This window comes from Engraulis encrasicolus, chromosome 24 (genome assembly GCF_034702125.1).
Source record: "Engraulis encrasicolus isolate BLACKSEA-1 chromosome 24, IST_EnEncr_1.0, whole genome shotgun sequence".
Lineage (NCBI taxonomy): Eukaryota > Metazoa > Chordata > Actinopteri > Clupeiformes > Engraulidae > Engraulis > Engraulis encrasicolus.
This window is the reverse complement of record NC_085880.1, coordinates 39170447-39196507: the sequence shown is the minus strand read 5'-3', so window position 1 is coordinate 39196507 and position 26061 is coordinate 39170447. Positions and strand designations below refer to the sequence as shown.

Below are 26061 nucleotides of genomic sequence, written 5' to 3'. Positions count from 1 at the left end.
CATGTATTTTGCCCATGGGTTTACCTGTAGCGCCAAATGCGCACCTGCCGCATGCATATCCATAAATGTATTATTTCTGGTGACTGTTTTGCATTTGACATTATGATAGGGTTAAAAACAAGAACGACCGTAGTGAAGTGGAAATTTGAAAACCATAAAACGTTTCAAATGGAAGGCGCTCAGAAAAATACAGAAGGCCCCCGGTCCTTAAATATTTACTCAGGCATATACGCGGTCGCCCTGGCTACACCGCGAGATTGCTCAGAGATCAACTGTATGCCAACACAGCAGCACCGCTAGCAGGCTGCCGAAACGTTGCATTTTTCTATTGCAGCTTGTGATTGTGTTGGCCAAATGGAGACCGATATCCTGGACTCTCTTGAAGATTTGGGGTAGGTGATCAACCACATTTGAGGTCATACCGGATATCTGAAGAAAATATGCGCGGAGAGAGGTTGCCGGGTGCAGTCACTGCTGTGTCAACTAGCCCTGTTAGCTAACCGGTTGGCGTGACATGTCAGTGAAGAGGGAGACGTGTGCTTATCTTTCATAATGACAGGCACTTGCCAGATTGTTCTTTGAAACGATCGTGAAAATGGTCAAACTGCCCACTTATTTAGCTCAGCATGTTAATAGCCATGACGTACGTGCAAGACTATCTGGCACGGTCAAAGCCACGTTATATCTGGCAATGAATCAGTTGCCAAAAGGGTACCGTTAGCTTATTACAAAACAGCAGCCTAATTATCATTTAAGCATAGGCTTCTTTTACTATGCTTCATGTCTGTTACGCTTGTGTAACACAATGCCATTTGCTGTACAGGTAGTACTTGTTTTCAATTGGTTTGCCTTGCTGAATGTAGGTTGGCATTCAGTGTAGCTGAAGTAATGTAGCCCAAGATGGAGACTGGGTGGCTGCTCACTGGACAGGACTTTTTTGAATACCCTGTTTGTAGTTTGGTCTAAATTTAGCACACTCAGAAAATCTCAAGCCCCTTTGTCATATTAGGGCAGCTGCTCTGACAGAATTGTCGCTAAATGATAAACCATGGCATTCTCTAGGCATTGCTTTTTAACCAAGATAGTGACATACAGGATACAGGATACATGATACATTCTCTCTCTCTCTCTCGACATGACAAAGTGTTAAGTCATTCTGTACATCTTTGTATCTTCAGTTTTAAAGGAATCTGTCCTATCTGCAGGTTATGCATGTGTTTTTGTGCTGGAGTTGCCCGGTGTATATCCACCTATGCCAATGGTGGTGGTGGTGGTGGTGGCATGTAAAATAAATCATGTGCCCTGGTATGTTGCCATGTGTGTGGCAGGTATCAGGGGCCCCTGCTGGAGGACGGGGCGCTGGACGTGGCGGCGAGCGGCGGAGCGGAGTCCCCTGAGTACACCAAGCTGTGTGCCTGGATCGTGTCCGAGCTCAGGCTCTACTGCAAGCTGGACGAGAACGTGCACGCCACCAACAGTGAGTGTAGTGTTGGCGTCCTGCCACACAGGCAACGCAACGCAGCACAGCACAGTGCAGCGCAGGCGAAAAGGAAACTAGACTCTCTAGATGGCTTAACCTCACATAAACGCTGGAATTCCTTCTCCATATCCGGTTGTTGACTTTGGGCGGGGGAGAGCATTTCATCAATATGTTGTTCTTGAATTCCTCATGATTGGAATTGATCCATTTGCCAGCTGGGCTATCTTGCTGACGTGGCTAATCATATTTCCGTGTGTGTGTCTGTGTATGTTTCTGTCTGCCTGTGTGTGTCTGTGTATGTTTCTGTCTGCCTGTGTGTCTGTCTGTCTGTCTGTGTGCCTGTCTGTGTTCCTGTCTGCCCGTGTGAGTGCATCTGTCTGCCTTTGTGTGTGTGTGTGTGTGTGTGTGTGTCTGTCTGTCTGTGTGTGTGTGTGTGTGTGTGTGTGTGTGTGTGTGTGTGGTGCATATTCTGCTCTGCTTTGCGTCCTCCAGGCCCTGGTGAAGCGGTGGGCTTTCAGCTGGAGATGAGTGGGCTCCTGTCTGAGCTGGTGTGCCCCTACAACTCCCTCACCTCTGGAGACGCCACCCAGAGGCTCCTCAACAACAAAACCAACTGCCTACTACTCTTGAGTAAGGAAGGGCTGCTACTAAGACTTGCATACTGTGTTATTTTCTGTGCATGCACATTAAACACACAAGCTGTTTGACATTGAGCCTTGATGGCCAGAGATCTTCGAGGAACCTCTCTTTATTTATTTTTCTGAGGGGGTTTGACAGGACAGTGGAGATCGACAGGAAAGGAGTGGGGAGAAAGAGAGATGGTAAAGAATCGGGACATGTTCTCGGTTTCATACCCAGGTCCCTGGTGTAATGACATAAGCTCCTTAGTCCAATGACTACCCCCATGACCCCCATTTTTGTTTAATTTGCTTTCGCACACACATGCAGCAATCGAGCTGTACGCCCCACTTCCACCCTGTGTTTATTTGTCTTATGTCAAATAAACATCACTGTTAGCGCATTCAGGCCGACTGAGAACCGTGCCCGTTCCCGCACCTAATCGCGAACCGGCCGTCGTGTTCACGCCACAGATTTTAGTGTGTCCGGAAAGTTGGTTCGCAATGCGAACTGCTAAAGACTAGGTTTTTCTCTGTGAACTGTGACTACAGCGTGGCCATCAGCAGGTTCATCCGGATAACACAGTCACACATGCTGAAAAAGTTCAGAGCCCAGTATGAACACGGGCGGTTCGCAGATAAGCACTTTAATGCCGAACGTAACTGGTGCAGGCACCGGCACCGGCTCCGTTCTGGTCGGCCTGAAAGCCCTATGTGTGGCCTCAGGGCAGGGTATACTAAAAAGCTGGTTCAGGAATTAACCAGGTTAAGTTAAGAGGTAAATCATCTAATAGAAGAGCCTGGAGTCCTCATTTTCCTTCATTTGTATTGTAGAAAAACATACAATTGTAGAGAATACACAGAGGGAGTAGTGGGGGAGTTTGTAAGGGGAGTGAGATTGTGCCTTTGCTCCGGTCCCGAGGCATATACTAAGAAGCTGGTTCAGTAAATTAGGTTAAGTAAAGACGTAGATCAATTAAGAAGAGCCTGGAATCCTCGTTTTGAGAAAATGAGGACCCCAGGCTCTTCTATTAGATGATTTACCTCTTAACTGAACCTGGTTTACTCCTGAACTAGCTTCTATGCTGCTTGTATGGTATCCTAACTGCAGCTGCTTGTTGTTGTTGGGTGTCAGCTTTCCTGATCTCGGAGCTGGAGGCTGCCCGGATGGAGCTGATCAACAAGCCCCAGAAGAAGAGCCAGGAGGCGGGCGGTGGCAGTGACCTCTTCAAGGAGCTCAAGGGCATCTGTATGGGCCTGGGCATGTCCAAGCCACCCCCTGACATCAAAATGTTCCAGTTCTTCAGCGGGATCGAGAAAAAGGTCTGCATTCTGTGTTCTGCATTCAGACTCAGGGTTGCTTTCGTGATTGCATGAAATATTTGAGTACTCATGTCATGTTTAGTTGGCCAACTTTGAAAAAATGTACCCACCATAGTACTGCAACACTATAACTGTACAGATATACATCTTTAGTAATGCATTACGACTTGATCATTTCCATTTTGGTAAAAGCTTATGTATAACAGGGGCCATGTAGTGATGGCCGTCTGACACAGCGCGCTGGAACATGTTACAAACCATCAACAGCGAAAACCATAAAACTCACCCAAAAAACATGACATATCACGTATGAAGCGGTAAACTGTTTCAGTTTTCTGAAAGCAACTGCAGTGTTTTGCATTGCCACACGGACCAGCGGGTGCATACCTGTGTTTGGCCCATAGCAGAGCCGTAGGTCTGCCTAGCAGAGCGCAGAGGTGACATTTCATGCAATTGACTGTCACTACGTCCCAATTTATTGATATGCTGCTTGTAGACAACATCATCAGAATTTTTGAATGCAAAAAGGAGAAGATAATGTTCTGATGTGTGGGAACACTTTATTCTGATTGGCAAAAAATAATCATTTTTAAAAATGTACCATAGTTTTATGCCATTGTTATGTGGTCTACACTGCTGACCTCCTCAGTAAAATGTGAAATGCCTTGAAGTTAGTGTGCAAATATGAGCTCCTACCAAATTTTGGAAGGGGAGGGGTATCCACATGTTGCAGATGATGAGGGGATCATCTCATGTTGTCGAATGTGGGCCCATGTAATTGCATAGCATGGCTTTTCACCAGGAGAGGGCCCTGTTACTGAAACTTTAAGTATTAACGTAATTTTGAAATACCGGTAATATGACCAAATGGTTCAGAGCTTCAACTAAACTTAATTTGCCATTCACTTGGGCCTTTTCTTACTGGGTTAATTACATTTAAACATTTATCTTCTTGTGGTGTGTGTTTTTGTATTGACAGCTGAAAGAAGCTTTGGCTAAAGTGCCCCCATACCACGTAGGAGCTCCTCTGTTGAAGAAACCACTGGGACCCTTCCACTGGGTAAGACTGCCCTGTACTCAATTTACATTATTACATTACATTACATTACATTACACTTAGCTGACACTTTTCTCTAAAGCGACGTACAGATATTGCAGGGTATTGGTTACAGTCCCTGGAGCAATGTGGGATTGGGTGGCTTGCTCAAGGGCACTTCAGCCATGGATGGAGGTGGTGGTTAGGGTGGGATTTGAACCTGCAACCCTCTGATATAAAGATCATCGCTCTAACCAAGGGGGCAGGATTTGGCTGGTTAGCTTCGCTGATTAGCAAGTCGCCATTTTCGCACTTACGACATTCACTTCGCTCATGATGATTGGTGGGTACGCGAGTTTAGTGTTGGGCGCACAGACCTGTACAGGTCTGTGGTTGGGCACCTCCATGCATCCAATGTCCGTCTTCCATATAGTTTTCTGGTCAGTCATTAACGTGGCACGTAATTGGCTGAGTAAACTGTCGGCGGAAATAACTCCATTTTGGAAACCGAATTTTTTTTTGGCTGAATTCACTAGCCTAGCATTTCCCATTGAAATGACTGGAGGTGGGACTTATTCACTCTCTCCAGTTCTTATACTACCTCCATGGCTATAACCATTAAACCATGGCTGCCTACTATTTGCCTACATTTTTCAACCCCGTTGCTTTAGCTTTTTGTGTTGCCCTGTGTTTATAATGAAGATATTGGAATTTGGGGAAAATTACCGTATTGGCCCGAATATAAGACGTGGTTTTTGTTCTAAAAATAGTACTCTAAAAAGGGTCGTCTTATTTCCGCGCGCTAGACTAAAAACTTATTTATTTATTTTTTATTTTTTTTATTTACTTTACCTGAATGCGGCCATTATGCTTCACAACAATGACACAAAACTCAATAGCCTTATGGATAGGGCTAGAGATTGTTTTGTCCATATCAAATGTGCATATGCTAACTGCGTTTCGTGATGAGTGTTGCACCGCCCGTCTATCAACTGTCAATGTCAACGCGATGCGGGCCGACAATGCGAGGGGGAAAACACAACAGTCAATCGCGATGCGTTGCTCTGTTTTTATTTGTGTTCGGTTTTACTCTCATCAGGAAAGCTTTGGTTGTTCTCTCTGGTCACCAGTACAACTTGAAACTAAAGAAATGAAGGGTGATTTGATGAACAACCTGTAGGCTAAGTTTTGGATGCTGTCATCAGCCAATGAATGGTCATTCATGTGCGCGAGAGAGCGGCGCCTTTACAGGTGGTGCCTATTTGACGATATCCCTCACAACAATACAGCGACAGAGAGTAATGGTTAGGGGAAGAGATTGTCTCGTTCATATAAAATCACTAAGAGTTTTACCCTTGGCACGAAATGAATGCCAATCGGACTTCTAATGTCAACGGTGCTGATAGGCAGCGCATGGGTTTCAAATGCAATGCGTCAATCTGCTTTTGGTCACGTTCGGTTTCTACAGTCCAACGGAAAACTTTGGATGCATAAAATGAACGGCGATTTGGCGAGACGGCTGCTGGTTAGATATTGCTGTCAACAAAGCATTTTGCCAAAATGTGCATTGCACAATAGATAGTCTATCTCTACTGGACTGGTTGCCTGGCTGGTGCAGACTGATGCTCTGCGAGTGTAGTATGGAATGTTGTGTCGCACTTAGAACAGTCACACCCAGGCGGCTGTACAGTAGGTGCCTGCTGGCGCTTGTCAGGTAACCACTGAAGTGAGCAAAGAAAGGAAAAGGGTATGAGTAGGCCCTAGCTATCTGTAGTTTTTTATCATGAAAATTACATTGTGAATTTTTTTCTATGTAAAAAGCCTAAGCTTTTCCAACAAATTAAAAATTGCATTTTGAAAGAAGTTTCCAATGTGAAACTAAATTTAGTCTTCAAAAAAACTTTTTTTTCCCCCAAAACATGAACCTGAAAAGGGGGGTCGTCTTATATTCAGGATCGTCTTATATTCGGGCTAATACGGTAATTTGTGCGGGTGTTGAGGAAGAACTCAACAAGTTAGGGCAGTCATGGGTGAGCGGTTAGGGCGTCAGACTTGCATCCCAGAGGTTGCCGGTTCGACTCCCGACCCGCGAGGTTGGTGGGGGGAGTAATCAACCAGTGCTCTCCCCCATCCTCCTCCATGACTGAGGTACCCTGAGCATGGTACCGTCCCACCGCACTGCTCCCCATGGGGCGCCACTGAGGGCTGCCCCCTTGCACGGGTGAGGCATAAATGCAATTTCGTTGTGTGCAGTGTGCAGTGTTCACTTGTGTGCTGTGGAGTGCTGTGTCACAATGACAATGGGAGTTGGAGTTTCCCAATGGGCTTTCACTTTCAAGTTGAAGGAGGAATGGTACAAGTTGAACACTTTTTTCAACTTTGGGGCGGCTGACATTATAAATAATGTCAGTTTTATATCTCTGTTACTGAACCACACCCTTCATTTTTCTCAACTCTTCAGTAGCTGAGTTAAAGATCTGTTGGCATTTGAGATTTATAAATGATTATTACATTTTAACTCATACCCCCTGAGGTGTGGTCGCATCACCCGATTTATTCACGTCATACCTGAATACATTTTCAAAGCGGAGCTACAGTGTGCGGTAGGGAAGGGAAGATTCACCGATACGTATCGGGAAAATCGATACGACCTGTATGGTACGGTTGCATCGATTTGCAAACGTCTGCATCGGTAAGAAACGCAAATAAAATCGAGATGCATCGTATCTTGACTGTCCGCATCGGTACAAACCGTATGATAGTACACTATTCCAACACTTCAGTCGAGTAGCCTACGCACGTTATTTCCCCCTTCTGATATTAACCCCATTCCCAACATCTACTTACTGAATTGTTCTAATTTGGATCAATTGTAGTTGATAAGTTGTTCAGAGCTTACCTGGTCAATATTCCAACATGAGCAGAAGCTCTGTGGTTTCCCCATTTTTATTTTAAAAAAGAGATATAGGCCTACTGTAATTGGCATGGTATTCAGGTATATATTTTTTCATTTTCTCTGCTCAAAGCAATGAGCCCAAGCCAAAATGAGTTCTCACTGCTCTCTGTATGTTTTCCAGTATAGGCTATTTCAAAAGTAATATGCACAGCCAGGGCCGCTGCTAAGGTTTTGGGGGCCTAGGCATAACTGGTCAGGAGGCCCCCTCATAAGTAAATACTACTACTACTACTGCTACTAATAATAATGCTAATTCCTGTATTCACAATTACAGAATGTCTGAAAAATGATGGCCCTTTGATAGCTAACAAAAATGTTTTGAAATGTAATTAAATATTTTTTCATGATGTTTAGTCAGTCTCAATTTAGGAGGTCACAATTTTGGGGGCAAAGTGGTTGAGGCTCTAAAAGCGCTCTGTTTACTCTGCTTATGCCTAACGGCAGCCTTGTGCACAGCCTTTAATACCAATTTGATATTTTAATCTGTTCTGTATCGCATCGTATCGTACCGAATCGCACTGCATCGCATGGCATTATAATTGTATCGCGCCATATCGAACTGCATCGCAGTAGGTAGAAGAATCGTATCGCATCTTATCACTGGTAATTTCATGAATCGTGAATGTATCGTATTGTTGCCATGTGTATCGAGATGCACATCGTATCGCTTTGATGATGAAGATTCCCATCCCTAGTGTGCAGACCTCTACTCTTTCCAAAGTATAAAGTGCACTCAGCTGATATGATGTGGCCCTGGGTGTAATCTGTAGTGGACTGTACTTCTTAGGGAGAACAGAATGCAAACAAAACTCATGTTATCTTCCGATGTCAAGAAATGGGATTGGGTTACCTTGGAGGCTTGTTTAACCATGTAGTTTTTTAGAGGAAGTGTGTGATTGCATTTAACCTTTAAGTAATGGAGGAATTTCAGGCAAATTTGAGCTGTTTGTTTGTTTTCATTTCATGCTGTGTTTATTGTATGTTGACTAGTTTTAAAAGCGTTTATCATAGTCTCATAAACACTTCATTACAGCAGTTTAATTTGTATGTATGTGGCTTGTGTGTTTCAGGAGAAGATTGAAGCCATCAACCAAGCACTTACGAATGAATATGACGTCAGGAGGAAAATGTTGTTAAAACGTCTCGATGTGACGGTGCAGTCGTTTGGCTGGTCGGATCGGGCAAAGGTGAGCCGTCAAGCTTACACTAGAGAAAAAAACGTTGTATGACCTAGCTAAATTTGTGCTGTGCTTTGCTTGAAAATCACATTCTTTTTGATATAGTCATCATCAGACTGATTATTGCCTTGGAGGACAGTCACATTTTACAGATTTTTTATTACCTCCGCCAAGGAGGTTATGTGCTCGCCTGAATTTGTGTGTTGGTTGGTTGGTTTGGTTGGTTGGCTCCTGCAACTTCATGGCCTGCCATAAGAGGACTGAAGTGCATGTTACCTCTAGTTTATAGCCCATTTGTTAACGCTCCTATTTGCATATCAGTGGTCCAGCATTTTGGCAGATATGTGATTCCATTTATAAGGGTTTTCGTAGCACCTTTTGTTTACATTTAAATGATTTTCTTCTTTGCTTTGACAGACGCACTCTGATAAGCTGGGGAAGGTGTATCCGCCCTTGCGCACCGCCCTGAATGCCAAGAGCACTGTGTCTGTGGCTCACCTCTACGCAGCCAGAGCAGACCAGTCCAAAATCATGCGAACCAGCAGCGGGCGCATCAGAGAGAAGACGGCCTGTGCAATTAATAAGGTGAGAACAAGACGGCATAAGGTAGCAAATCTTTTATTTCTGTCAGATCCACTCTAGTCAAAAATGAGACGGGAAACAGAGATATATTTCAGAAGCTTTATTTCTGAATGCATACATTTGTGTTTGGGGGTATGGCTCTGTTCGAGCAGTGTTAATTTCGTCAACCACGACGATGACGAAAATATTTCGTCAACGCCCCTTTTTCCCTTGACGATGACGAGACGATGACGCACTAAAAATTGCCTCAAGCAAATCAAAATATGACGAAAATAAAAAAATATTTTCGTCAAGGAGACTAAGACGAGACGAAATTTACAAGCCATGGACGAATGGACATTAAAAATATATAATTATTTATAATTAATTTCTAATTTGTAATTGTAATATAGGCCTACAAGTGTCTTGAACTTCATAGGTGATTGCGCGCTCACGCTGTGTTGCCTCGCTTGTATCTGCTGGCAGCCAATGCATGGCGCGGCTCAGTCAGTAGTTCTGTAGCCTAGTACTTCAGTGAGTCCATTTAAGTTGAGTTTAGGTCCTAAAACATTCCCAGAGAAAGCTAAAAAAAAATAGCCGACGTTGATGAATTGATGGAAGTGTTCATTTTTAAACATGTTCAACAACCCTCTTATCCATGACGAGGACATGTGTTTCTGCAGTAGGTAATGACAGTCGCGCCAATCCTCCTCTGATACTGTCATTCTAAACCTCCTCGAGCTTCAACTATTCTCCTTTTTACTTAGGCTGTCTTAGCCCGGCGTTCGTTGTCTGTTCTTTTTTTGTAATGTTTGCTATATTTGTTGTTTAACCATATGAGTAGGCAGCAAGCAAATCATGAAGGTCGGATTTGTGAATTTATTTAAATCAGTCACCGTGGGAGTGCGCGCCAGCAGGGGGAAAGTTGGCCTGTCTAAAGTAACAGAGGCACGGCTACTGTAGCCTAGTTCTGAAAAGAATCAATGGATGGGCGATCGCTAAGGAGTTTTAAACTGTTGAGATTTGAAACTTGTTCTCGTCGAGAGCAACGCTAAAAGACCCAAGGAAATCGACAGCATGTCCGTGCGTCTTCAGCGTCTTCCTAAGTTCCAAAAACTCTTTTCAGGTCATGCTTATCGAGCCTCGACACCCCCGACAAACAAAACAGCAGTAGTGTTTAAATATTTGTATGTGCGTGTCCTTTCTATCGTCCAGTCTGCATACCCCTGCCTAACTATTTTTCCTGGGACTTTTGCAGGGCATACGCAGTATCAGTGTGCTCGCGCAATCTATTTAAGCCCATTCCACACATGCCGCACGAGTCATTATAGTTCTCTGCTCGCATTGCCAATTGAACACAAAAACCGCTAGCTTGCATAGTCTAACATCAGCAGTATTTTATCTGACTCGTGGTCATCGGGAAGCCACTATCAGGGAGACTTCCTGAACTTCATGCAGACTTGGGATGTCTGGTCTTCCCACTGCCGGCAATCTGCAGGCTTTAAGTCCCGCGGTCAGGTGAAGAAGAGCATGTAGCTTCCTCCGTGATCAAACTCAAAATGAAATATAACATGCAGCAGCTTCTGACGCACGAGAGAGAGAGAGAGAGAGAGAGAGAGAGAGAGAGAGAGAGAGAGAGAGAGAGAGAGAGAGAGGAGAGAGAGAGAGAGAGAGAGAGAGAGAGAGAGAGAGAGAGAGAGAGAGAGAGAGAGAGATAGAGAGAGAGAGAGAGAGAGAGAGAGAGAGAGAGAGAGAGAGAGAGAGAGAGAGAGAGAGAGAGAGAGAGAGAGAGAGAGAGAGAAGAGAGAGAGAGAGAGAGAGAGAGAGAGAGAGAGAGAGAGAGAGAGAGAGAGAGAGAGAGAGAGAGAGAGAGAGAGAAGCCTGCACCTGGGTGTGTGTGTGATGCTCTTTTGCTCTATGATGTTGAAATTACTGATTTGGGTTGTGGTGGAAAATGACCAAGTAACAAGGTGAATATTTGCTGCAATAGGCAATATTAGTAATACTTTGTGAAATAACAATAGCCATTGTAGGTTGTTTATTTTACACAATATTGACTAAAATGACAAAAAAATGAAATGTTGACTAAACTTGAAATGTTGACTAAAATGACTAAAATTTGACTATGACTAAAATTGATTTTCGTCATTTTGACTAAGACTAAGACTAAATTGGGAAGGCAATGACTAAAATATGACTATGACTAAAATTGATTTTCGTCATTGTGACTAAGACTAAGACTAAATCAAAAAAAGCTGACGAAATTAACACTGGTTCGGAGGAAGTTCCCCGGCTTCTCCATGAGCTCCATGGAAGCCAATACAGGGAACCGCAGCATCCTGAAGTGGTGTGCCTTCCATTTAGCTGGAAAGGCAAAATACCCCCTAGAACAGAGCAAGCAACAACAACAACAACATGACATTGTTTGACAACGATTAGTCTGGTGGAGCAGGGGAGGTGGTGGGAGCAAAACAAGCAGCAAAAAGCAATGACAGGAAAACAAATTTGGTAGTTTAAATAAAGCGCGCCATATGACCGCATCCAATTGCGAGCTGCTGCTGATTAACCGAAGCGCAGCTGATTAGTTGTTGTATGGGTTGGGTCAGCGTCAGCCAATAGGCAAAACGGCGCGTTGACTACGTGGTCTGCCAGAGCTAACGCAGATTGCTCGATTTCACATTTGCACAGAAATTAGCTGACTATAGTGATTTACCCTTTAGTGAGAGATTCTGTAATTTTTAAGATCGTTGATCCCAGTAGTATTATGAACGAATTAATGAGTAGAATGAATAGAATTCATGCCCAAAAAGGCAAAGTGCAGTAACTACGCCAACATTGAAATTGAGGAAAAAAGCCTTCAAAGCCTTAGCATTAGGTTGGATATTGTGGTTACTGCAGTGCATATCTCTTAACATGCGTTTGGACATTTGGACGATAAGGCTTTGTCACAAAATAAAGGAGGGTTAGTGAAGACCATTTTCAGTCTAAACTCAATTTTGTCACAATATGTAGTTACTACACGTTGCCTTTATACGACAGAACTGTCATTCAATGTGCTTGAGGGGAAAGAAAGATAAGGGACCGTGACGCAATTCTAACATTTTAATGCATCTGGTCATCCTCTCTTCTCTTTTTTTCCTAAACCAGATCCTGATGGGTCGGGTGCCAGATCGAGGCGGCCGGCCCAACGAGATCGAGCCCCCGCCCCCAGAGATGCCCTCCTGGCAGAAGAGGCAGGACGGCCCCTCGGGTGGCTTTGGGGGCGGGGGCGGACATTACGGAGGAGGAGGTGGCAGAGGAGGAGGAGGTGGTGGCAGAGGAGGCTACGACCATAGAGGGGGAGGGGGTGGGTACGACAGGGGCGGCAGGGGTGGAGACCGGGGCGGTAAAGTGCAAGGTGGCTGGTCGGACGGTGGTGATCGTGGTGGTGGTGGAGGAGGCTACCATGGCCACCATCAAGATGGAGGCTATCAGGGGGGTGGAAGAGGAGGGTATGGAGGTGGAGGCGGTCACCACGGTGGTGGTGGGTACCAGGGTCACCAAGGTGGATCAGGCTACCAAGGAGGAGGAGGTGGAGGAGCAGGGGGAGGATATCATAGCGGAGGAGGCCACCAGGGAGGTGGTGGAGGAGGTGGCTACCAGCACCACCAGCAGGATGGAGGCAGCAGGCACCAGGAGGGTGGCAGAGGGGGTCGAGGAGGGCGCGGGGGGCGGGGACGCGGCCGGCGTGGAGAGGGCCAAGGAGGTGGAGGAGGATGGGGAGGCAGAGGAGGCGGCCAGAACTACAACCAGCAGGGCGGCCAATTCGAACAGTTCTTCCAGCACGGGGGCCAGCAGTACAATCAGTCGGGCTTCGGCCAGGGCTACTACACGAGCTGAGAAACCTGCCCTGCGCCCCCCAAACGCTTGAAAAGCACGTCACCACAGTACGGATCGGCGCATCAGTGGCTATGGAACCGGAACGGGAGTGGAAGCAGTCACGGGGAAGGAAGGAAGGACGATGGAAGAGAAAAAGGCCACCAAGGATACTGTGGTTGCCAATCTCAGTATCGTGGAAACATTCTCAATGAGACGCGACTGGGAGCTTGTGGGTCGGTCAAATAGTCACATTATTTTCTCTCTTTTTTTTCTTTTTTAAAAAAAAATTCCCCATCCCTTTTTGTGCCTCTGGCTATCTCTCCCACCCCCTGAAGACATCCCACTCCCCAATTCCCAACCAAATGACTTGGTGTGTGTGTGTGTGTGTGTGTGTGTGTGTGTGTGTGTGTGTGTGTGTGTGTGTGTGTGTGTGAGAGAGCGAGAGCGTGAGCGTGTTTATGTGTGTGTACTCTGCGATCTGTACCTGTGCCTGTGCCATACTAAGGAGTTCTGCGTGGTTGAGCTTGAACAAGGTGGCAAGGTTTGCTGTGTCCCTCTGGCCAATCCAGACTGTGCTGACCGTGATGACGACGTCAAAGGCCTTATCGAAGAGATTATCGCGAGGTAGAAACCTCCAAAAGGCGTTATGTGTTTTACATTTGGCACATGTGACTTCAATACATTGTTGTACCTTTATTGGAAGGGAAAAAAAGTTCTCAAGGGCCATGCTCTTTTCAATTTAAAAAGAAAAAATCTGTTTAACACTAGTTTACATTTACCTGTCACAAGAGTTTTTTTTGTGTCATTTCATTTCAAATGGATGTGTGGCCATCTAAAATACGGTATATGAATGTTCCTTAATTTACTGTCGTCAGACAAATCTGACCCCTCTTTCCGTTACTTCGATTTAAGGATATTTGGACAGTCCACCCAATGCTGCTCTGTTGTGTTGTGTACATAACATGGAAATGACTGCTTGGAAAGTGTGAATGGAAAAAATGAGAAAATTAATAAAGAAAATGTGTGCATAACAGATCTGTTGTCTGTCCCTACGCACAAATTGTTTGGTACAGAGGGAATGATGCAATTTCATAACTGGGTGGACAAATATATTTTTAAAATACATAACTATTTCATAGTGTTGTCGTTGTCGTTTTTGTTTAGTTATTTAGTCGACTAAAAGCCCTCAACATTTTTGTCTAGTTTTAGTCTTTCACAAGTCATTTTTGTTAAGTCATTATTTAGTTGACTAAAAGTCCTCAACATTTTAGTCTAGTTTTAGTCAAAACATTTTAGTCTTTAGTTTTAGTCACAATACAATAAAACACAGGGGCTTTAGTAATGCACTAGGACTTGGTCATTGCCACTCTGGTAATAGCAAATGTATAATACTGTGTCTGAAAGGGACACTATGTAGGATTATTCGCCAATGGCATGCCTGTCTCTAATTCTAACCTAGCTAAGCTTTCTGTGAGAATGTTTTTGATCCCACTGTGCCAGCAGTCAATAGTGCTCAAATGTGAATATGGTGCTCACAAATGTGAATATGCAACTTATATCTGAGCCCCCCAAAAAGTCTACGTCTTTAGTCATTTTCAGTCTTTCACAAATCATTTTTGTTAGTCAGAATTTAGTCGACTAAAAGTTACTTCTTAGTCTTAGTCGCTTTTACTGTAGTCTTTCACAAATAATTTTTGTTTAGTCATTATTTAGTCGACTAAAAGTCCTCAACATTTTAGTCTTTCACAGATCATTTTTGTTAGTCAGAGTTTAGTCGACTAAAACTCTAAAAGGGTTAGTCGACTAAAATATTTAGTCTAGTCTAGTCGACAAAATTAACACTGGAGCAGAATGGTAATTAAAAATGAACAAACACACAAGGAACTGATGCTACCACTAGATCAAACCACATATTCATTGAGAGTTGACAGCCAAAGGACTCTGAGTTTTACTGATGTAATACTGAAGTGAAGCGCTTGCCTCATTGATAGTATGTTGAACTGTCCCCCCTGATATACCGGCATACTGGAGCCACTATGGCAGGAGTATTCAATTAAAAGTCACAGAGGGCCAGTTTTTTCAAATTTCCTTCAGTGAAGATGCCGAACATAGAATCTGTATAACTGCAAGCAGCACTGTGTCTGAAGTTAGGGTATAAAACAAGCGGGTATCTTTCCAGACAGAACAGATATTCCCTTCTCTATAGTAGGATAGTCTAATTATGACACTGTTTTAGATAAGATTTTACTCTCATATGAATGTGTACAAATATACCCAACTTGAAGTGTTTGTGATCGCAAATTATGCACGGCCACAGATAGCACAAATATTTGTTTTCATTTTGTTCTGACCTTATGGGGGGAGCAGAACCTTGCCCTCCAAGGGCCACATCTGGCCCCAGGGCCTCGATTTGAATAGAGCTCTTCAGCGTTGACGTCAACTTGTATGCGGCGTTTGGACTACCGGTTCCCTGGCGATTTTTTACATTGCAAAACGCCATAGAGATTCAGGTTTGGCAAAAATATAAGTTGCACGGCAACAACGAACATTAGCGTGTCCCCGCATCCCTTTCTCATTAGTGGAACGGATCGTATCATCAAGTTGGTGTATTCACATGTTAAATCATGACGATTATAATTCAATATTGCTAACCCCTTTCTGATCATTAAAACTTCCGAACTACATACTTTCCTTTGGTTGCCATGGGTACAACCTTCCGCACGTACATGCCGTTAGATACTGGCGCCGTTTCTGTAGTCGCCAAAAGCTTCCGGGTTTAGCATATGGACGCAACATCGTATTTATGTCGAAGTTTGACACAAAATGATCAACCATGTCATACCTACAGCCTATTTTTAACACCCTCGACAGTTTGCGGGGGTTCGCTAAGCGCGTGCTTGCACTCGGAGCTTATTTGAAATTTACCCCTATTCATTCCCAATGGAGGCCGGAAGCCGATAGGAACCAGGACGTCCTTAAATGCTAACATGAAAGACTACAATCTACTACATGCTTCCGCTTCCGCTGAAGAACTCTATAGCCCTGGGGTGCATCCCAATATGTGACCTTGCCTCCTCCACTTGCCTCCTCCACTTGCTTCTCGTCATGATGACATCACTGACAACAGCATTATATTTCAATATCTTGCAAAAGCTCAATTGTTAAGTCTTTTTCTCATTTGCAATTGGGATGGTGAATGAAAAACAGTCCCTCAAAAGTTGTTGTGGCGAGGCTGACAGCTGGGAAACTTTATCGTTTTCTCCACGGAGGAGGGGCCAGGAGGCGGGACGAGGAGACAAGCACAAGTGGAGGAGGCAAGGACACATATTGGGATGCACCCCTGCTCTAGCTATTATGGTACCAGTACATCTGAACTGCAGTTCGGACCGCCGACCTCTAGGGAGCGCTGTTGCTTGTAGCGTGAGAAACGGCGTAAACTGAAGGAGGAAGGAGTTCATTGAAGTAGCCTAGTGTGATAAGATTTTTTCCCAGGTTTTGTTTTGCGCGTGACTGCATACCTCCAAAATGGATGGATATAACTCTTAACTCTTTAAGTCAAAGTTGTTTTCACGTAACAATAGTGGTTTTGAGCAAAAACTATCCAACAATGGCATTTTAGCAGCGACATGTTTCGTCCAGAATACACCTCCGGACACATCCAGAGACCCACCGGTTTCGGCTCTGGTCCTCCTCCTCCAAATGCTCGCCCAAATGGCCCGCCACCACAAGGACCGGGATTTTGTCCTAGATATCCAGTCATGTACCCACCACCTTATCTCCCTTACCGGGCCCCACCACCTGCCCTCCCCGTTGGACCTCCACCACCATGCAGGCCTTCATACATGGAGGTGAGTAAAGTGCGCCTCCGATCTACGTAACGTTAGCATCATGAAAGCTCATCACTATGCATGCAATGCAAATGGTCGCATGTAAAAAAGGATAACAAGTGAAAGGCGCTTATTTTTCTCCAGGCACGGACATACAGTGGTCTTCCCGTTGACCACAACATGGTGATAACTGTTGGTAATCAACACAACGCTGCCCCTGCTCCAAGCCATAATCAAACACTGAAACCACGCAGTTGGGATGACAGGTTGGCACTGTTTACACTTGTGACTTATGCTTACACTTTCTGGGTTTTGGATTAACATGAGCATTTTATTTATTTTTTCCCTTATACGATACGTTTTAGTCCATTTGTAAAGTTAATTACATGCTGTAATTTAAGTAGGCCCTGTGATGTTTTTAATTTGTTCTGATCTAAATGTAGGGCTGAAGGGTAAGCTTGAAGTAGAATGAACAAATAAGGGATGCATGGAAACACGACACATATTGAGTTTGTGGTACTTTGTCATCATTTGCTAAGTCATCAGAATTAACCATGTTTCCACTTCCAAAAACTTAACACAGTGAGCAGGCTGGAGAGATGTTCCTCCGGATTCTGGCCGACAAGGAGAAGGAGAAGCAGAAGGCCAACGGGAGAGAAGGAGGGGACTCGGGCCCCTGGGGCCATTTCAAACCGGCCTTCCAACCGGTCTCGGACCAAGGCAAGAGCCCCTCTCTGACACAGAGAGGAGGACACAGCCGTAGCCGTAGCCGCAGTGTCAGTCAGGAGAGGAGCCGTGGAAGAAGCCGGGGCAGGAGCCGGGCAAAGAGCAGAGCGAAAAGCCGAGCCAGGAGCAAAAGCCGGGCTCGTAGCAAAAGCAGGGCGCGTAGCAAGAGCCGGGCACGGAGCAAGAGCCGAGCTCGTAGCAAAAGCCGGGCGCGGAGCAAGAGCCGCGAGCGGAGCCGCAGCAGGGGTAGGAGTCGAGGCCGGAGTCGGGCCAAGAGCAGGGCCAAGAGCAGGGCCCGCAGTAAGAGCCGGGCCAGGACACGGAGCAGGAGCCCTCCTAGGAGCCGGGCCAAGAGCCAGGTCAGGGACGCTGGACTCGGACACCACCACCACCACAAGGACGCCGGTAATGGTGGCGATGGCGGTGGTGGTATTGGACAACAGAACAGTAGTAGCCACATGTCCTCAAAGATGGAGCTCTTCCAGGAACTGAAGCAGCTGCTGCAGAGCAAGGGCCTGGAGGACTCCATGTCTGTGGTGAAGAAAGCCTTCCTCATCCAGCAGTCTCAGGTACAGTCTACTTAGTCGGGCCTAAAGTCAGATTTATAGTTAGAAATATGACGATGCACCACACAATACCTTTTCATTTCAGATTTCAAATTATTTCATGGTTAGTCCATCCTTGAGGTGAATGTTGAAGAAGTGGCATGTTTTACAATGTTGTGTCTGTCTGTAAAATGAAGTGTCTGTCTGTTGTGTTTTCTCTATTGTTTGTTTTTGTAAGTGTGTCAGATGTACTGTAAATGGGACGAAATATTGTGTCTATTAATAAGTATGCCATCAGTCTATGTTGCTGTGGCACAGCAGCTCATTGCTGATGCTAAATGCAGCTTCACGTCATGTCTCTTCACCTTTGCAGTCTGCCAGCTCCTCTCCGGTGTCTCAGAGTTCTGCCTCTTCACGAGCCCCGCCGGACATCGTCGTTTACCCAAGGCCAGCGGAGCCTCCCATGGTCCTGCCGGGGGTGTCCGACAGCTCCTTGCTCTCGCACGAGGTCCTACCGCTGCCGGGGGTGTCCGACAGCCCCTTACTCCCCCACGAGGTGGTGCGGCAGGACAGCACAGACTTCTTCCTCAGTCTGATGGGGCAGGTCCCGGAAGAGCAGAGGCCTCCTCCTCCAACAGCCGCCGCCACAGCCACCTCCACCAGGAACAAAATCCCAGACATCGACGACGAGGAGACGTTTCTGTACGGAGATGACGGGACGGGGCCGGGGATGGGGATGGGGACGGGGACGGACCGTGGTCTGTCCAGCAGTGTCCCTGACAGTAATGCAACGCCGTGGGCAGTGCCAGCGCTAGACGGTTTAGCCTCCAGCGGCGGAGGTGACTCACTGCAGCAGTTCAAGAACCTGTTCGGAGATCCAGGCATGAGCCATATTTTCAAGCAGGCGCAGTCGGCACTGGCCATGACGACGGGCCTGGGGCCTCCAACAGCCCCGGGTCCCCCGCAGGCGTCGTCGATAAAGAAGGAGAGCGTCACCCCGGAACACAAACCAGAGACGTCGCCCTTCACCTCCTCCTCCTCCTCCTCCAAGCACCGGCCTCACAGTCCGTCCAAAGACAGTCGGGAGGAAGAGCCGGGCGCTGCGGAGATCGAGCGGGTTAAGAAGTTGGTGAAGTCCATGGGGCTGAGTCTGACCACTTCGGAAATCAACAAGATCGCCGCTAAGTTGCGGGATGCGGCGATACAGAAGGACCAGTCGTCCTCCACCCCGAGGTCTTCACATTCTTCATCCAAAGGTGAGAGACACTTTCTCTTGCAACGCCCTCCTTTTTCATCCTTCGTCACAATAGTATGATCAATTAAAGGAATTGTTTTGGAGGGTGGGAGGCTTGAAAATACTAAAGGTGCTATATTCATCATGTTTATTATACGCAAGTCTATATATGAAGTATAGCCAATTGGAAGCCAATTGGAGCCAATTTTGGTCCCCTAGGGGAAATTCTTTCTCTGCACTTTATCCCATTTGGACTAGTGAATCACATTGAAGTACACACACTAGTCTGTAGCAGTGGGCTGCCTGCTGAGCGGCGCCCGGGGAGCAGTGTGGGGGTTAGGTGCCTTGCTCAAGGGCACTTCAGCCGTGGTCCGGTCGGGCATTGAACCGGGAACCCTTGGGTTGCCAGCCCAATGCTCTAACCACTGAGCCATGGCTGAAGGGTTTATTTGCAAAACGGTGTATCTCCATTTTGTAGAATGTTAGGAAATTGTCATTTTTGTATTGGGCATTCCATTGAATTACATTGCAAAATGCATTATATATAGGTTTAAAATAAATATTTGAAAGGTAAGAATTCACACATAGGTGATATGACCTCTGAACAGTCATTTCCAATAATAAAATGCAAATGTCAAAACATTTGCAAATAAACCCTATATATGTAGTATCCGTTATCGTCTATGTAATTTCAGGTGATGAAATTGATGAAGTCTTACTGTTTTGAACTTTTCCTTTTTAGGGTCAAAGATGGAGAACTCGCACAGTAAGCATGAAACCTCCGAGGACAGAGGACATTCACACAAAGATCGTGACCGTGACAGAGAGCGGGACCGAGACCGAGACCGGGAGAGGGACAAGGACCGAGACCGGGAGAGGGACAAGGATAGAGATGGCAGCCACACTGGAAGGGTATGGACTTTGCTTTGGTTTTATTCTAAGCACAGATTCTGGTTGTGGTTGGACATTTTTTCTTCTTTTTAGTCGCATGCAGTGAGGCTTTCATTTTTCAGAACTGCAATGTAGTGTATGGCTCTAGTAGTGGCATTAACGATAGCAATTCTTTGAATTATCAAAACTGCTGTGGATGCAATGCTTAAATATTTCAGGCCATGCTTGTTTAGCAAACAGCATCCTTGTTTGGAATGAGTGCCACTGAGTGCCAGCCATTGCTAGCAATTATCAACATTTTTTTGAACAGCCACAGGATATTTTGTGTTAGACCTACAGGTTTCAAGAAGGAGGCCGCACCTTGCATAGTAGTGTTTTTTTATTACACATGTTTTTGAACACGTTTTTTATTACACGCGTTTCGGCGTGTGCCTTCTTCAGTGTGCAACAAGAGTAACAAAAAACCTGTTAGACCTACAGGCGCTGTGTGCGCACTCACCTCACACTTTTTTGTGTTGCCTGTTTAGGACAGAGAACGAGACGCGAGTGACAAGCATCTCGGTGGACCTAAGAGGAAGGAGAACCTCATCAAGGAGTTGGAGAGCATTCTGAAACAAGAAGGTAAAAGTCTACGAGACCTGTTTTTTATTTTTTTAACTTCATGGCCTTTACTATTTTTGGGGAGTCTTGCACAGCTTCTTAAGGGCCGTACACACACATCGCTGCTATTTGCTAGCTTCTCGCTTGCTCGTCTACTCGCCTCTGTTTCATGGAACGTTTGCTGAAAGTTCCCGCGGCTTTAACTGCCAATGAACAGGCGAGAAGTACCGAACTCTGCCTTCCAATTGGTTACTCGCTTACTCGCCTCGCTCGAAGATCAAATATTTTCAACTCGGGATCCGCCCACATCGCATCGCTTGTACAGTACTCGCCTACTTGTCTGCTAGTCTCGCTGGAACACATTGACATTCTATTGAGTTCATTCGCTGCGCGAGTAACTAGCAGCGACGTGTGTGTACGGCCCTTTAGGCTAGGTGTGTAGGAGTGGAATCACTGGGTCACCAACGTTGAGATAAGAAAGCTCCCACAATGTTCACATTTGCCACGTTTTTCTTGCAACGCTTCAGTCTGTTGACCTTCTTCAAGCAATTCCCGGAAACCGTCACAAGTAAAATGCTGCAAATGTGACCAGTGTGCGGGAGCTTTCTTGTCTCAACTTTATTGCCTTTATCAAATATAAGACCTATTATATGTGCAGTCATTATTGAAACTCTGCGAGTACCAGTCATGAATACATGAGAGCAGGGCTCTAAATGAACTTTTTTCATCACCAGCCACAGGCACTGGACATCCTATATTTCCCACGTGATGAATAAAGTAGATAAAGTTGATGGGCAGTTGTGGCGTAGTGGGGGCAGCCGTGGTATAGTGGGAAGAGAGAGTTGGTCTTTCAATCTAGGGGTGGCCGGTTCGAATCCCCCCTGACCTCTCCCTACATCTCCATCCATGGCAGAAGTCCCCTTGAGCAAGGCACCTAGCCCCACATTGCTCCAGGGACTGTAAAATAATAGTTGGAAGTCGCTTTGAATAAATGAAAGTGTCAGCTAAGTGTAATGTAATGTAATGCAGTGGTTCTCAACTGGAACAGTCTTGGGACCCACCTTTTTCCACTCTCATTCGGTCGCGACCCAATTTTTTTAGCGTTCAAGTCTATTCAATGCAATTCTCAAAATGTAACCAAGACTCGAATGACTGGTTGCACGCTATCTATCTCGCATAAAAATTCAGATTGTATCTATGACAACAGATGACACGGAGTTCACTAGCCTATCAAAATAAAAGTTGTAAATTGTTGCAGGAAAAGTTGGATTTTTTTTTTTTTAGAATTACGTTTTTTTTAACGCCAAGGCTCCGCGACCCACTTTTGGGTCGTGACCCACCAGTTGAGAAACACTGATGTAATGTATTGTAATGTAATGAAGAAAGTTGATCTCCTTTATGACTGTATCCACTGATGCTGCTGTTGTTTTGCAGGCTCGGGCTCCTTGATTCCTGTGATCGGCTTCTACTGCCAGCTGTGTGAGGAGTTCTTTGGTGACCTGGCCAGCGCCCAAGGCCATGAGGGCTGCCACAAATGCTCAGGCGACACGGGCAAAGTATGTCACTGACTAGCCTGCAGTGTCACTCCCAACATGCTGTTATTGTATTATATAGTTGAAGCTGGTTTGCCTGTCTGTCTGTCTGTCTGTCTGTCTGTCTGTCTGTCTGTCTGCAGTGTTTTGGGTCGCCTAAAGGTCTGTTTAGACTCCTCCTTCAGTTGGGGGACACATATTGTCAGCGGTGGGGGTGGGGTGGGGGGTGGGGTTGAGCAGCGGCGGCAGATTGCGGACAATTCAGCCTGGGAGAAATATATGTTGATCGTGGCTTTTCAGCACTAAAAAAGGGGGCGTGATGGCTGTTTGGGTACTTGATCTGCCGCTACCCCCCGCTGACAGTGCGTGTCCTCCAACTGAAGGACAAGTCTAAACCAGACCTAGGGGTGTCGCCAAACACACATCACATGCATCAGGCATTGGCAAGGGGACCCGGGGAGTATTCCAAGAAGCTGGTTAAGTGATAAACCTGTCTAAGTCAACCTACAGGAAGTCGTACACCTGGTAATAGATAGTCCACAGGTGTCATTTAGTTAAGAAAATTAGGACTCTAGGCTCTACTATTAGGTGCTGTTTCCACGTAGCTGGATATTTTTATATGTGGATATTTTTTTCTCCTGGTTGCATTGGTTTTGCATTGGTTTTGGCCTTCCATTTCCACGTAGCAGATATTTAAAAATCCAGGAAAAAAAGCAGGAGAAAAAAATATCCTGTTTAGGGGGCTGAAACGCATTTGTTACAATGGAGGATTTATTTGTATCCACATGTTGCGTTTACACCTCAACAGGAGAAAAAAATACCCTGCTAAAAAAATCTCCTGCTACGTGGAAACAGCACCTTAGATGATATACCACTACCCCAGGGTTAACCCAACCTGCTTTACTACCGACTCAGGCTCTTGGAATACTCCCCTGGCTGCCGTCTCTGGTTGTTCTTGTGTTACTTTGCGTTTCATAGACAGGGTCTGGCTGACTTGTGCAGAGAGACATTTTCTGTCTGGATGTGAAGGGGTGTGCAAAAAACATTTGTCATGACGATGCATCACGATACTTTATTTCCACGATATACTGCATGGATTCATGACGGTGTATTGCGATACTTATTTTCACAATATATGGCATTGATTCATGACAATCAATTATTTAACAATAATAAAGTTCAATTTGACACTGGTTCATTTTGTTCAGTAGAGAGTAGGTAATATTTCTGTTGTGATGGAAGCTCTCTCCAAGATGCTAAAATGCTTAATGAAATGAATTGAGTTATGAATGCTACAAAGCAACTGAATATTATATCCAAAGCTGTATTTTTATACATTTACTGAAGTAAATATTGCAATGCAATAGCAATTGTACAGGAATTGCAATGCATCGTGAAAGAATTGCATTGTGGCATGTGTATTGTGATGCGCATTGAATCGTGAACCCCATGCCAATACCCACCCACCCCTATGGAAGTGTAAGATCTACCTGATCACTAATGTCTGTGATGTTCAGTGTTCAATCAGCCTGGTTTTAAGCTTGAACAATCATTCAAATGTAGCACATAAGTAAAGGCATCACTCAAGGCACGAATAGATCAAGCGTCATAGACATGAGATTAATGGTCCATCTGCAATAAAATGGAAGTGCAAAGGCTACTTATTGTCAGACTATACTGCATTACAACACACCCATGACGGTGACATAACAAATGGATGATGCACTTGTCCAGCATGACCTGGTAAGGTGCTCTAAAGCAGGGATGCCCAGGAGTCAGATCTGGTCCGCAGAGTCATTTTGTTTGGCCTGTGAGAACTTCAAATGTGTCTTACAGTTGGCCCACATACGCCATTGATGTATAGTGTCACATGACTAGAACATGACATTTAGTGTGTCGCAGGAAAATTAGGCACATTTGAGCCAACATATAGGGTGGGAAAGAGAATGTGTGAAATTTAACAATTAGTATTAAGTACATGCACGCACAATTTTTGTCCACTTAAAAAAAAAAAGATATTGAGTTCTGCCTGAGACTTTGTTCCAGATTCTGATTTTGGCCCTCTGTCAATTTCAGTTTGACACCCCTGCTCTAAAATGATGTGAGCACAAGAACAGCCTCTCTGAAAGAACAACGGACCCTGAAAACGAGATGATTCGTCTCAAGGGGCTATTGAATTGAAATTGAAATGATTAGATTCCAGTATGAGTGAATTGTTGCAAAAGATTGATTGATTTCATTACTCTTTTGAATTGTTTTGTTTGTTTGTTTTTGTAGGGTAGTGCTGCTAAGCTCTACAGTGACTCCAAGAAACCCTTTGCGCATCTCTCTCAGCACTCCAAGGGACCAGCGGGCCACCAGGATAAGAAGCGCCCCCTCGAGGACAGCAGGACGACGTCGCACCGGGACGATCGTAGACTCAGTCCAGGACACTGGTCCAACAAGAGGCCCAGAGAGGACCCGGGCCCGGGCCGCAGGAACGACGCGGCCCCCGCCCCCTCCACCAAACGGGAGCCGACGACGAGTGGAGGTAATAAGAGCCCCTCGGGGAAGGACAAAGGCGCAAAGTCGAGCTCCGACAGCTCGGACGACTCTGACGATTCGGACAAAGACGGCAAAGACGACAAGAAAAAAGACAAGAAGAAGGACAAGAAGAAGAAAAAGAAGAAGGAGAAAAAGAAGGAGAAGAAGAAGCAAAAGGATAAGGATAAGGTGAAGGACAAGGACAAGCAGGGGAAAAATAAAACAAAGACCCCTTAGCGTTTTTTAACCCTGAAGATACTATGATTTGCCCTTCTCCCTATTGTTTTACGGTTTTTAGTTGTGGTCATCACCAACAGGAACAATGTCTTGGGTACCGCTCTTGGTCAGTTAAGGTCTGTTTAGACTCCTCCTTCAGTTGCAGGACACACACTGTGAGCGGGGGGGGGGTGTAGAGGCAGACCACGGACAATTCAGCCTGGGAGAAATATATGTTGATTGCTGCAAGGGGTCGTTTCAGGGCTAAAAGAGGGGGGCGTGGAGACTGTTTGGGTACGTGATCTGCCGCCACCCCCCGCTGATAGTACGTGTCCCACAATCGAAGGATGAGCCTGAATCGGGCTTTAGTGTTTGTTCACCCCACAGCATGGCAAAAGCAGCCACTGACTCAGTGACATGACACTGATTTATAAACTCTCATCATATCACCACACAACAAACTCTGCAGCTAAGGAAAATGCCAGCCTAGTGAAATTCCTTCATGTTGGTTGTGAGAAAAATACAGTTTGACTTTTTCATGTAATAATCATAGACGTTCTGTTGGAGGTTTAATGGAGCACTTCCATTCTGAGGAAGTGTGACAATTTTGTGAATACTTTTTTGCAAATAAATTGTGGGTCCCACATGCTGTTATTGTCCATCTAAGGGTTGAGTAACTGATGTTCTCCCGTACTTTCAGGGTGCGATGTGTGTGTGTGTGTGTGGGGGGGGATTGCCCCCCCCTTCTGGTTGATATCGCCACTTTTTCTATATGATTTTAATCACAGTTTAATGAAATTCCATTGATATTGCTTAAAATCTGAAACACATCCCCCCTTCTGGTTTTCCGACAAATCGCACACTCTCATACTTCTTCTGCAAGCTAGATAGTTTTAAGGCCTTTAAGGGGCCTAATATGGGTTAGTACAGTGACCACTGGTGGTCCGCGACACAGCTC

The 26061-nt window shown here is 45.4% G+C and overlaps 2 protein-coding genes across 2 annotated transcripts; both read left to right on the top strand.

Moving 5' to 3' along the window:
* Window positions 1-258: 258 nt before the first annotated feature.
* fam98a (family with sequence similarity 98 member A) lies at window positions 259-14042 on the top strand. The gene is made up of 8 exons (XM_063191686.1): window positions 259-392; window positions 1329-1477; window positions 1973-2110; window positions 3233-3420; window positions 4400-4480; window positions 8483-8599; window positions 9008-9175; window positions 12299-14042. Exons 1-8 carry the CDS (start codon window positions 355-357, stop codon window positions 13028-13030), a joined length of 1611 nt encoding a protein of 536 aa, XP_063047756.1. The 5' UTR covers window positions 259-354; the 3' UTR covers window positions 13031-14042.
* A 2415-nt stretch (window positions 14043-16457) lies between these two features.
* si:ch211-195b21.5 (zinc finger CCCH domain-containing protein 13) lies at window positions 16458-25762 on the top strand. Its single transcript, XM_063191678.1, has 8 exons — window positions 16458-16857; window positions 16981-17102; window positions 17420-18131; window positions 18481-19363; window positions 20084-20253; window positions 20760-20853; window positions 22267-22388; window positions 24642-25762. Exons 1-8 carry the CDS (start codon window positions 16636-16638, stop codon window positions 25122-25124), a joined length of 2808 nt encoding a protein of 935 aa, XP_063047748.1. The 5' UTR covers window positions 16458-16635; the 3' UTR covers window positions 25125-25762.
* Window positions 25763-26061: the final 299 nt, after the last annotated feature.